At 40.1% G+C, this 13,759-nt stretch overlaps 1 protein-coding gene across 1 annotated transcript; it reads right to left on the bottom strand.

Annotated features, from left to right (window-relative positions):
• Positions 1 to 5,686: 5,686 nt before the first annotated feature.
• LOC124266881 lies at positions 5,687 to 13,456 on the bottom strand. Its single transcript, XM_046701699.1, has 10 exons — positions 13,400 to 13,456; positions 11,808 to 11,996; positions 10,743 to 10,954; positions 10,360 to 10,600; positions 10,046 to 10,192; positions 9,560 to 9,749; positions 8,511 to 8,701; positions 7,126 to 7,359; positions 6,362 to 6,410; positions 5,687 to 5,772 (listed from the first exon to the last, which is right to left on the bottom strand). Exons 2-10 carry the CDS (start codon positions 11,838 to 11,840, stop codon positions 5,687 to 5,689), a joined length of 1,383 nt encoding a protein of 460 aa, XP_046557655.1. The 5' UTR covers positions 11,841 to 11,996; positions 13,400 to 13,456.
• Between the last annotated feature and the right edge of the window lie 303 nt (positions 13,457 to 13,759).

Raw genomic sequence — 13,759 nt, 5'->3', positions numbered from 1 at the left:
CCCGTTAGTCGCCTCTTACAAGCATGGGTTACTGAAGACCGATTTTAACTCGGATCTTCCTGTGTCTTGATTATTTTAATCTTGTCATAGGTTGTGATCTAACTGACTTAGTTAGATATAAAAAGAAACCAATCAAGCTGTTCTTCTAAAGGTAAAAACGAAGATGTAAAAAGAGTAAGGAGTAAACATGGTTTTTCGCCTGTTTTGGGATTATTCCAACTCAAGGCTCCAGAAATAGACATGGTCCAGTAGACTTTAAGTTACGACAAGACGTTGTTATTCCATGTCAAACTGCAGGAATAAAATTACTGCTAAGGCGGACATATTCTAATCGGAAATGGAATGATATTATATATGTGTACAGGTACACATATCTCGGAATACAACTTCATGAAAATGGAAAGTTCAAAGGTTGTACACAAGTTCTGACTAGGATAGCCACAGGTGCTTGTCATAGATCCAAGCGATCGGTCTTTTATGATGATATCACAGTAAAACTAGCAATAAAACCTGACTATAAAGATATATGTAAACTTTCTTCATCTTGTAGCAAACCAATGTGGAGTAGGTGATAGAGCTTATCGGTAAAACACAAAATTGAACAACTTGTTAGTTAACCATCCTTTTATTGCAAAAGTTTTGTCTACAGAAAAGCATGGTGAAACGACCAAACATTTTACAATTATTTTCGGTCATTAACAATACCAAAGTGTCGTCAATAATGAAGGGTGAAAATATATAAATGTATACACGAAGGCAGATATAAGGAAAACTAGTGTAGGTTTAGCATTTCGACATCATAAATAATATAGAAGAAGGAGAAGAAAATAGTTTATTAACGTGTGACATATTAAAGGTAATAATGCATGCTTGAAGGGCCAAGACATCGTTAAGCCGGTAAACCCAAGCGACCTCTAAGGAGCTAGAAGGTTAGCTGTCACCGGGTACCCCTTCACTGTGAGTGAACAGAGTAAAGTTTGAACACGTCTGAACGAGGAAACCAAACAATCTCAGGGGGACCCAATTTAAGGCGTTTTATAATCTTACAATAGCATTCACATACACACATGCAACAAACGTTTTATCACATTTTGTATACTTATTTAATAGCAGGTACAAAAACCATATCCTGGCTTCACATTATTTAATTAAGGGCATAATCAACTCTCATCTTCTGCATGTCAAGGAAACACTGTGGCACTGAGTCATCCCACGACTGACATAAAGGAAATGCCACTCAACCTGAATTATATTTCATTCAAGAGAACCGTATGGAACTGCAATCTCATCTCCCACAGTAATTAATCGATGATTTAAACCGTTTAAAATGCTATCCCGAAGAATACTATTTACATATAAAACTAATACATATTCATAGATCCAATAATACAGGACATCGTCAAAAGGTTTCAGTCGTGAAACATATTCAGAAATCCATTTGTATGTATGCAGTTCGTATTGTGTGCATCATGTATTTTGTCTAATTTAGCATTAAAGTATAAAGCAGCACAAAAAAGACGCAGTAACCATACTGATGGTGTACATTCCAGTTAGCTACAAATGGCAAAAATGGTTGATAGGTAGATACTATTCAACAGGAAATATATACTTCCCATCAAAAGATTAGACTCACTAGTGTAAATATAGCCACTTCCTTCAGGCAACTGTTGTAAAGTTGATTTGCAACATATTCCATACTGCTTAAAGGTAATGTTTACGCATGAACTGATGTATTGCAAAGAACGTTGAAAAGAAAATGTTCATGAGTTCAATAAATGATATACATCAGTGAAAATTGGCGAATTCCTAACAAAACGTTACACCAAAACGCAGCTGATCCTCGTGCAATTCATCTGCATATGGTTTGCATTTGGTTCCCCCAATTTAGTGGAGAAATCAATCTTCGACGTAACCTCATATAATTACATAACATATAGTGAGTGCATTAAGTGAGGCTAAACTTTTGATAGGAAGTATATGTATTTCTGACTTGTACTCTCCCTGTCGCGCTCTGAGCTTATGTGTATATGGGATTATTCCAACTCAAGGCTCCAGAAATAGACATGGTACAGTAGACTTAAGTTACGACAAGACGTTGTTATTCCATGTCAAACTGCAGGAATAAAATTACTGCTAAGGCGGACATATTCTAATCGGAAATGGAATGATATTATATATGTGTACAGGTACACATATCTCGGAATACAACTTCATGAAAATGGAAAGTTCAAAGGTTGTACACAAGTTCTGACTAGGATAGCCACAGGTGCTTGTCATAGATCCAAGCGATCGGTCTTTTATGATGATATCACAGTAAAACTAGCAATAAAACCTGACTATAAAGATATATGTAAACTTTCTTCATCTTGTAGCAAACCAATGTGGAGTAGGTGATAGAGCTTATCGGTAAAAACACAAAATTGAACAACTTGTTAGTTAACCATCCTTTTATTGCAAAAAGTTTTGTCTACAGAAAAAGCATGGTGAAACGACCAAACATTTTACAATTATTTTCGGTCATTAACAATACCAAAGTGTCGTCAATAATGAAGGGTGAAAATATATAAATGTATACACGAAGGCAGATATAAGGAAAACTAGTGTAGGTTTAGCATTTCGACATCATAAATAATATAGAAGAAGGAGAAGAAAATAGTTTATTAACGTGTGACATATTAAAGGTAATAATGCATGCTTAAAGGGCCAAGACATCGTTAAGCCGGTAAACCCAAGCGACCTCTAAGGAGCTAGAAGGTTAGCTGTCACCGGGTACCCCTTCACTGAGTGAACAGAGTAAAGTTTGAACACGTCTGAACGAGGAAACCAAACAATCTCAGGGGGACCCAATTTAAGGCGTTTTATAATCTTACAATAGCATTCACATACACACATGCAACAAACGTTTTATCACATTTTGTATACTTATTTAATAGCAGGTACAAAAACCATATCCTGGCTTCACATTATTTAATTAAGGGCATAATCAACTCTCATCTTCTGCATGTCAAGGAAACACTGTGGCACTGAGTCATCCCACGACTGACATAAAGGAAATGCCACTCAACCTGAATTATATTTCATTCAAGAGAACCGTATGGAACTGCAATCTCATCTCCCACAGTAATTAATCGATGATTTAAACCGTTTAAAATGCTATCCCGAAGAATACTATTTACATATAAAACTAATACATATTCATAGATCCAATAATACAGGACATCGTCAAAAGGTTTCAGTCGTGAAACATATTCAGAAATCCATTTGTATGTATGCAGTTCGTATTGTGTGCATCATGTATTTTGTCTAATTTAGCATTAAAGTATAAAGCAGCACAAAAAAGACGCAGTAACCATACTGATGGTGTACATTCCAGTTAGCTACAAATGGCAAAAATGGTTGATAGGTAGATACTATTCAACAGGAAATATATACTTCCCATCAAAAGATTAGACTCACTAGTGTAAATATAGCCACTTCCTTCAGGCAACTGTTGTAAAGTTGATTTGCAACATATTCCATACTGCTTAAAGGTAATGTTTACGCATGAACTGATGTATTGCAAAGAACGTTGAAAAGAAAATGTTCATGAGTTCAATAAATGATATACATCAGTGAAAATTGGCGAATTCCTAACAAAACGTTACACCAAAACGCAGCTGATCCTCGTGCAATTCATCTGCATATGGTTTGCATTTGGTTCCCCCAATTTAGTGGAGAAATCAATCTTCGACGTAACCTCATATAATTACATAACATATAGTGAGTGCATTAAGTGAGGCTAAACTTTTGATAGGAAGTATATGTATTTCTGACTTGTACTCTCCCTGTCGCGCTCTGAGCTTATGTGTATATGGGATTATTCCAACTCAAGGCTCCAGAAATAGACATGGTACAGTAGACTTAAGTTACGACAAGACGTTGTTATTCCATGTCAAACTGCAGGAATAAAATTACTGCTAAGGCGGACATATTCTAATCGGAAATGGAATGATATTATATATGTGTACAGGTACACATATCTCGGAATACAACTTCATGAAAATGGAAAGTTCAAAGGTTGTACACAAGTTCTGACTAGGATAGCCACAGGTGCTTGTCATAGATCCAAGCGATCGGTCTTTTATGATGATATCACAGTAAAACTAGCAATAAAACCTGACTATAAAGATATATGTAAACTTTCTTCATCTTGTAGCAAACCAATGTGGAGTAGGTGATAGAGCTTATCGGTAAAAACACAAAATTGAACAACTTGTTAGTTAACCATCCTTTTATTGCAAAAAGTTTTGTCTACAGAAAAAGCATGGTGAAACGACCAAACATTTTACAATTATTTTCGGTCATTAACAATACCAAAGTGTCGTCAATAATGAAGGGTGAAAATATATAAATGTATACACGAAGGCAGATATAAGGAAAACTAGTGTAGGTTTAGCATTTCGACATCATAAATAATATAGAAGAAGGAGAAGAAAATAGTTTATTAACGTGTGACATATTAAAGGTAATAATGCATGCTTAAAGGGCCAAGACATCGTTAAGCCGGTAAACCCAAGCGACCTCTAAGGAGCTAGAAGGTTAGCTGTCACCGGGTACCCCTTCACTGAGTGAACAGAGTAAAGTTTGAACACGTCTGAACGAGGAAACCAAACAATCTCAGGGGGACCCAATTTAAGGCGTTTTATAATCTTACAATAGCATTCACATACACACATGCAACAAACGTTTTATCACATTTTGTATACTTATTTAATAGCAGGTACAAAAACCATATCCTGGCTTCACATTATTTAATTAAGGGCATAATCAACTCTCATCTTCTGCATGTCAAGGAAACACTGTGGCACTGAGTCATCCCACGACTGACATAAAGGAAATGCCACTCAACCTGAATTATATTTCATTCAAGAGAACCGTATGGAACTGCAATCTCATCTCCCACAGTAATTAATCGATGATTTAAACCGTTTAAAATGCTATCCCGAAGAATACTATTTACATATAAAACTAATACATATTCATAGATCCAATAATACAGGACATCGTCAAAAGGTTTCAGTCGTGAAACATATTCAGAAATCCATTTGTATGTATGCAGTTCGTATTGTGTGCATCATGTATTTTGTCTAATTTAGCATTAAAGTATAAAGCAGCACAAAAAAGACGCAGTAACCATACTGATGGTGTACATTCCAGTTAGCTACAAATGGCAAAAATGGTTGATAGGTAGATACTATTCAACAGGAAATATATACTTCCCATCAAAAGATTAGACTCACTAGTGTAAATATAGCCACTTCCTTCAGGCAACTGTTGTAAAGTTGATTTGCAACATATTCCATACTGCTTAAAGGTAATGTTTACGCATGAACTGATGTATTGCAAAGAACGTTGAAAAGAAAATGTTCATGAGTTCAATAAATGATATACATCAGTGAAAATTGGCGAATTCCTAACAAAACGTTACACCAAAACGCAGCTGATCCTCGTGCAATTCATCTGCATATGGTTTGCATTTGGTTCCCCCAATTTAGTGGAGAAATCAATCTTCGACGTAACCTCATATAATTACATAACATATAGTGAGTGCATTATAGGAAGAGGCTAAACTTTGTGATAGGAAGTATATGTATTTCTGACTTGTACTCTCCCTGTCGCGCTCTGAGCTTATGTGTATATGGGTGGATTATTCCTCTATCATCGGCGTTGACGTTGATGTTGATGATGGAGTTGACGTTGATGTTGATGATGGAGTTGATCGGCTTGTTGATCCTGCGCAAGAAAAACTATTATTGCACATGTTTTACTGTGGAAAGAAATATTATAACCAAGTAATTATCATATAATATTGCTGTAATAAAAGCTGCGTAAAACCATACTCATTCACTCAAACAGATCAAGCTTACAGCATATGGTACTTTTTAAAACGTAATAGACATATTGAATCACTTATCGGTTTGACGTTATAGTCAATCTTGCTGTAATGCGATATATAATAACAGGCTCCTCTGATCATGTCATGTTGCAGAACGCCGCACTCAACAAAATTCCAGTTATATGGCGGCTGTCTGTGAATAAATAGAGTAAGGACCGGACAATCCAGTGATCAACATCATAAGCATCGATCTACGCAACTTGGATACCATGACATGTGTCAACCAAGTCAGTAAACCTGACCACCAAATTCCGTTAGTCGACCCTTACGACCAGAATGGGTTACTGAAGACCAATTATTTTACCCTGGATCTTCATAGGTAATGAACAGTCATTTCATATAGATTCAGCTGTATATTCGAATATACTCAGGCCGGAATTACGGTTAATGTAACATTAAAGGTCCTGGAGGCTTGGAGACACTTACTTGAGCTGTCGTTGCTGATGCATCTGCCGTTTTCTACTCTGAATCCGTTCTGTTGATACACAAAATACACAATTTGAGTGATAGATCACTGACAACAGCAATACATTCATGTCAAATTCAGAACAATTATCAAAGAGTCTGCTAGTCATTCATATCAATTATTGCCCTTGTTTGGGGTTTCATCTCCTCTTCAGTGGGTTAGTTTGGTTTTACTCCGCTTTCAGCACTATTCCACCAATATCACGGCGGGGACACCAGAAATGGTCAGTTAGAAGACCAACATCCAGCTTGCAATTTGTTACCCTGACGACGACCAGTATAATCATCCAGAAATAAATGCTCCATTTATCTGAATTTTTCAAATCCTTTCCGATTCTGTTTAGTTCGACACAAAGTCAGCATCGAATATGAACTTTGGTAGTCTTACACAGAAGAGCATTTTTCTCAGAAACGATATATTGTTATGTACAGGGCGTCTGGTAGCCTTAAGGTTGAAGCGTTCGGTCGTCACGCCGAAGACCCGGGTTTGATTCCCCACATGCGTACAATGTGTGAAGCCCATTTCTGGTGTCCCATGCCGTGATATTGCTGGAATATTACTAAAAGCAGCGTAAAACCATTCTCACTCACTATGAGACTATACTACGTCTGTATATGCTCTGAGGTTATACAACGTCTGTATATGCTCTGAGGTTACACCATGTCTATGTTATCAGGAAGAATGAAAGCGTTAATTTAGAAAGTCTGAATTGACAATTTCTTACCCTAACAATCCAGTTCCTGGAACCGTGATCAACACTGACACACGTGCTGTCATACACCAGAACCATGACATCCTCGCTGTAGATGTTGCCAGTGTTGGCCACGGAGATGTTGTAGGCAGTGACGATACCCCTGGGTGCGTCTACCCTCACAGGACACTCCACTTCACTCAAGCTCCGCTCAATGGCATTTGTAACCTGGGTATTCGGCTGGTGAAGGTCTCCACCATTGCTCACCTACAAGAACGTTTAAAACATGTACATGACGTCCACGCGAACCGTCTCCCTTGGCTAGGACATACATCTTTTTGTGTCATGACGCCAATGACGTTAAAATACAGATTTGGTAACTATAAAACATGTACTTATAGACTTTCATGTGGATAGGACCCGTGAAGATCCGGGTTGGAAGTGATCTTCAGTAACCCATGCTTGTCGTAACAAGCGACTAACGGGATCGGGTGATCAGGCTCGCTGATTTGGTTGACACATGTCATCGGTTCCCAATTGCGCAGATCGATGGTGAAGTTGTTGATCACTGGATTGTCTGTTCCAGACTCGATTAGTTACAGACCGCCGACATATAGCTGGAATATTGCTGAGTGCGGCGTAAAACTAACTCACTCATGTAAGAGGAGACTGACGGGATGGAGAGGTCAGGCTCGCTGACCTGGTTGACACATGTCATCGTGTCCCAGTTGCGTTGTTTGGTGCTCATGCTCCGATCACTGGATTGTCTGGGCCAGGCTGGATGGTTTAAAGACCACCGCCTTATGACTGGAATATTGCTGAGTGCGGCGCTAAAAAACATCCAATCCAATCAGTACAATACATATATTCGGGGTTTTCTAATCGGGACCTGTATGTTACGATCTCTCTCCACTATACCCTGGATGCATCCACAGCTTGGGCGATGATTTTATTACCTCCCTTTGCTGGCTGTTTATCCAGTCAGGTGCCTACGCTGGGAAGTCGAGCGTACCAATCACTACTCACTTTCGCGTCTTAAATTATCTAACCGTTTAAACTTGGCAACACAATTGATGCACAGGTACTCTGAAAGAAGTAGAAGGAGTTCTTTCATATTTTCTTTTTAAAGTTTCAAATCTGTGAATTTGTCTTTATTATTTCCAAAACAATCTGAGTGGCACTGCGAACAAACCTTTGCAACTGCGACCGCAATCTTTGTTGACACTGGCAAGCTCGGTTGTAACGGCGGCTTAGCTGATTGGCTACTGTGCATGAGAATGCGGAGCCAGCCAAGGGAGGGAATAAAATCATCGCACCAAGCCGTGGATGCATCCAGGGTATAGTGGAGAGTGATCGTAACGTATACCCTGGAGATTATCGAGGATGATTATGCAAAGGAAATCAAGATGTGACCCTACCGTGAACATAGTGGATCGACATTTGATTGTCACATCTTCTAAGAAGGTGAGTCCAAATACTGTCAGTCTCTGGCAGCTGCTGGTAGCCAGGTCACAGTGACCGTTGTCTTCGACCTCGTCCAGCTGAGGGGGTTGGGTCAAGTCCACGGAACAGTCAGCACCGCCAAATCCAGCACTGCAGACGCACAGCCCTGAAAAAGAGTTATATTAAATTTAGCCAGCTTCTTTTGATCAGTTCCAGTTTGTATACCCATTTGGTAAGATCAAGATGTAGGTTATGGGAAATAAGTATTTACCAAATTTAATATTGATCACGTTCAGGTATGACTCATGACCCGATGTGTTGCTTGGCCACCATCCACTTTAAATTCCGAATTATATCAGGTTCTAGGTTAATAGTCCTTAATTTAACACTGCTAATACTGATATTGATGCTATGCTTACCCCAATCTACGCAATATTGGCAGGTATTAATCTCTGTATGTCAGTCAAGGTTTCAACTACACTATAATAGTTCTTCACATATGGTGGAGCTACCCTCTCTGGCAGGTGCCTCTCCTGCTACAGTCCTTAGGACAATCCAATCTACGCAATATTTTCAGTTATTAACCTCTGTATGTCATGCGGACGTACATAACTTGTAGTGGGACAATGAATATTGCTCTTGCTTCATGCTTTATAATACTTTTTTGCTGTTTAACGCCATACTCAGCAATATTCCCTCGGCGGACATCTCTGTAAATAATCGAGTCTCGACCAAAATATGCAGTGGTCAACAGCATGAGCATCGGTCTACGCAATTGGGATACGATGACGTGTGTCAACCAAGTCAGCGAGCCTGACCACCCGATCCCGTTAGTCGCCACTTATGACAAGCATGGGTTCCTAAAGACTCGTCTCACCCGGATCGTCACTGGTCTGCAATCATAATAGAATTATATGAAGAATGGACATCTTATTAAATAAATTATAATGTCTCAATGTTAGCTTTGTTAGCTGTCAAGGTTTCAGCCACATTATAACACTGCTTCACATATGGTTGAGCTAACCTCTCTGACAGGTGCCTCTCCTGCTACAGTCGTTAGGACAGACGTTGTTCGTGATGGTGTCAAACACTGAAGGGGCTCCTGGGTTGTTGGGGTCAGCAACCCACAGATCGGGGTTGAGCAGCACCTCAGTCTCACAGGATGAACGAACTGTGTCGATAGACATCATTTGGAATTCGGTTGTTCCAGAGAGCTGCAAGTGTGATAGATATATAGGTAGTTTAATTGTGTTGTCAAATGCCATGTGTTGTTCAAAGGCATTATTTAAAAAAAAATAAAAAAATGTTGTTCTTGAAGGCGAGCACTTCAACGCTTCTCATACAAATGATGATATATCATCGTGGTCGTAATCATTGTCATCATCATCATCACCCAGCACCATCAATATTCACAATGGTTGTCATCCTTTACCATCAATCCACTCTTCCATCCATCCATCTATCCATGTTTGTTCTGTCTTTCTCCCTTCGGGAAAGCATTAAAACCTACCAATATATCGCTAATGCAGTCATCACGGCTGTTGTCAACGTTGACTCCTGGGACGTTGCGGCACAGCTGGACGGTCGAGGACGCCGCGAATAGGTTGTTGCAGAAATCAGCGGCAGTCTGGTTGGTCCAAACTTCCGATGGTGTTTGCTGAAGTATACAGGCGGATTAGAAATTCAAACATGTTTGTAAATTAATGTACATTCATTTACTTTGGTGTACTAGGAATGAATGAATGAATGAATGAATGAATGAATGGACATTACGGCGTGCTCAATGGAGAACGTAAAAACGAAACAAAAATAACTATAATATACCCTTTTGTATCGGTGCTGTGTATCGATGTTAGTGTTCTGTACTGCTCGCTTCTTCCTGTTCAGACGTACGACACAGGGAACGTCCTCGTAATGTTCTGGTTTGACCTCAGTGTTCATCGTGGAAAGAGAGGAACATGTGATGTTCCTTCCTCCTTCACAGAAGCAGTACTTTGGGGGCTGCTGCGATGTCGTTGTAAGTGTTTGTACATAGTCCGGGTTAAAAAGGTCGCCCGTCGTTACTCTGAAAAGTGTAGCATATATCAAAAGTGTATATTCAACATAACATAACTACGTTTGTATATACGCTTACGTTGATACGGTTTTCATACCTTTCATACAAGATTAAAATAGGTTAAATATTATGCTCATAAATGGAACCTCACCTCCAGGAATTGACGAATGTATTGAAGTTGCTGGCCTGCATCTCATTTCTCATGATGAAGTCGTCATTAGTTGTGGCAGAAAGCTGACCACACAACCCACGACTCGCCCCCACGTCTAGGATCGTGCCTGGAATCCTGACATTCAAGTACATGTTCCGGGTTCCAGTTCGATAGAGAGAGACGACAACGCGTGCCCCCGTGGGTAGGTATATCTAATTTAAATAAAAATGCCAAGACAATATGTCAGCGTATTTAATAGCGAAGAGCGATCAAATGTCAATGGCACACAGAATAAATGTTATCAGTCGTGAGTTGATAGTGTACGCACGAAATATGTGTTCGCGCGTGTGTTTTTGTGTCTGTGCATGTGAGCGTGTGCGTGTGCGTGTGTGTGTGTGTGTGTGCGCGTGTGCGCGTATGTGCGTGCATGCGTGCGCGCGCATGTCTTTGTGCGTGTATGTGTCACGCTGTTCGCGTGTACCCATTTTCGACCTCTTTTGATGCGCAATCTTGTGTTTTTGCCTCTACTTTGTCATTGGTTTGCTCAGTACAAATTTTACAAATTATTCTCAGTACACCAAAATGGTATATTCTTGTAGACTACTTCACCCTATATGTACATCATGCTTTACTGTACTGTTCATATTCACATAAAGGTGTTGTTAGTCGTGCTTTTCATTATTATTATACAGTTTTCCACCAGTTTCATGGTACAGATAATTGTCACCCTGACAGTCTGTGTGCTTATATCTGTGTGTGTGTGTGTGTCTGCGCGTGTCTGTGTGTGCGTGTGTGCTAGGTCCGTGCAGGTAGCAAAAGTACTGTAAGTCCACACGGTCCCTAGTATGGTGGTCAACTTCAGTTGCTGAAATTTGAGACACAGATGCTAGTTTTTAGATTGTTTCTGTGATATTCTAGTAGTTTTGACTGTCCTTCGTTGACAGATTTTTATAATTGAAATGTATTTATCATACATTTAAAACTCGTTACAGTCACAATATGGCTGAAATGTGACTTTACTCTTTAACTCTCTCACTCTACACATGCAAAAATAATTATACGTGCCTCATAATATGTGGAGCGCTTTCTTATTTCCATGGCGTTGTCGGAGTTGTCACAGCCCTGATGATTTATTCTCCATGAGTTGGTATCGCAGCCATTAATAGAGAACACCGTCTTTCCTGACTGAACAGCTACCCCACAATTACAGTATCCAGTACGCACACCATGACACCTTCTTACTACGACCTGTATCTGCAAATGCACCATACAATGTTAATGATACAAGCAGGATCTACATATGGGGATATGTACTTGATGGGTCCTGCTGATTAACATGGATACCCTACTCAGACATGCATGGGGATATGTACTTGACGGGTCCTGCAGATTAACATGGATACCCCACTCAGACATGCATGGGGATATGTACTTGATGGGTCCTGCAGTTTAACATGGATACCCCACTCAGACATGCATGGGGATATGTACTTGATGGGTCCTGCAGTTTAACATGGATACCCCACTCAGACATGCATGGGGATATGTACTTGATGGGTCCTGCAGTTTAACATGGATACCCTCCTCAGACAAGCATGGGGATATGTACTTGAAGGGTCCTGTAGCTTAACATGGATACCCCACTCAGACATGCATGGGGATATGTACTTGATGGGTCCTTCTGATTAACATGGATACCCCACTCAGACATGTATGGGGATGTGTACTTGACGGGTGCTGCAGTTTAACATGGATACCCTCCTCAGACATGCATGGGGATATGTACTTCATGGGTCCTGCAGTTTAACATGGATACCCCACTAAGACATGCATGGGGATATGTACTTGATGGGTCCTGCAGTTTAACATGGATACCCAACTCAGACATGCATGGGGATATGTACTTGATGGGTCCTGCGGCTTAACATGGATACCCCACTCAGACATGCATGGGGATATGTACTTGATGGGTCCTGCAGATTAACATGGATACCCCACTCAGACATGCATGGGGATATGTACTTGATGGGTGCTGCAGTTTAACATGGATACCCCATTCAGACATGCATGGGGATATGTACTTGAAGGGTCCTGCAGTTTAACATGGATACCCCACTCAGACATGCATGGGGATATGTACTTGATGGGTCCTTCTGATTAACATGGATACCCCACTCAGACATGCATGGGGATGTGTACTTGATGGGTCCTGCAGATTAACATGGATACCCCACTCAGACATGCATGGGGATATGTACTTGATGGGTCCTGCAGTTTAACATGGATACCCCATTCAGACATGCATGGGGATATGTACTTGAAGGGTCCTGCAGTTTAACATGGATACCCCACTCAGACATGCATGGGGATATGTACTTGATGGGTCCTGCAGTTTAACATGGATACCCCACTCAGACATGCATGGGGATGTGTACTTGATGGGTCCTGCAGATTAACATGGATACCCCACTCAGACAAGCATGGGGATATGTACTTGATACCCCACTCAGACATGCTTGGGAATATGTACTTGATGGGTCCTGCAGATTAACATGGATACCACACTCAGACATGCATGGGGATATGTACTTGATGGGTCCTGCAGTTTAACATGGATACCCCACTCTGACATGCATGGGAACAAGTTATATATTTACCTCAATGAGCTGACGAGCCAGTTTATATAATGTAAATCGTCCCTCCTGTTGTAGTGAACGCCTTGTACTGCAAGAAGTCAATAGTATTTATTCAATTTATGTTTTGCGACCCATTTGCCAAGTTTTAAAAATACAACTGCTTCAGGTATTACAAGTGAATTCAAATCATTTGCAAATGGATATAAAATATGTACAAATAGCCGTTGCCATTTCATATTTCTCTGCATGAGATGACAACTCAAGATTAAGATTGCAAGTCTTAATCAATCTATTACACTTACCGCGGATCAAACTGGTCTAGGTATGGGTCGTTATGGCACCCGCAGCGTTTACTCCTAACCAGAGTCGTGTCTTTCACAA

The sequence above is a fragment of the Haliotis rubra genome, unplaced genomic scaffold (genome assembly GCF_003918875.1).
Source record: "Haliotis rubra isolate DU_JTF1 unplaced genomic scaffold, ASM391887v1 Scf100, whole genome shotgun sequence".
Taxonomy (NCBI): Eukaryota; Metazoa; Mollusca; class Gastropoda; order Lepetellida; family Haliotidae; genus Haliotis; species Haliotis rubra.
This window is presented reverse-complemented; position numbering and strand designations above follow the sequence as displayed.

Coding starts and splice junctions, on each gene's coding strand:
- LOC124266881 (XM_046701699.1), bottom strand. CDS start 11,840: ATGGAAATAAGAAAGCGCTCCACATATTATGAG. Junction 9,750..10,045: donor ACTGCATTAGCGATATATTG/GTAGGTTTTAAT, acceptor TCACACTTGCAG/CTCTCTGGAACAACCGAATT. Junction 7,360..8,510: donor GTCGATCCACTATGTTCACG/GTAGGGTCACAT, acceptor ACGTTCTTGTAG/GTGAGCAATGGTGGAGACCT.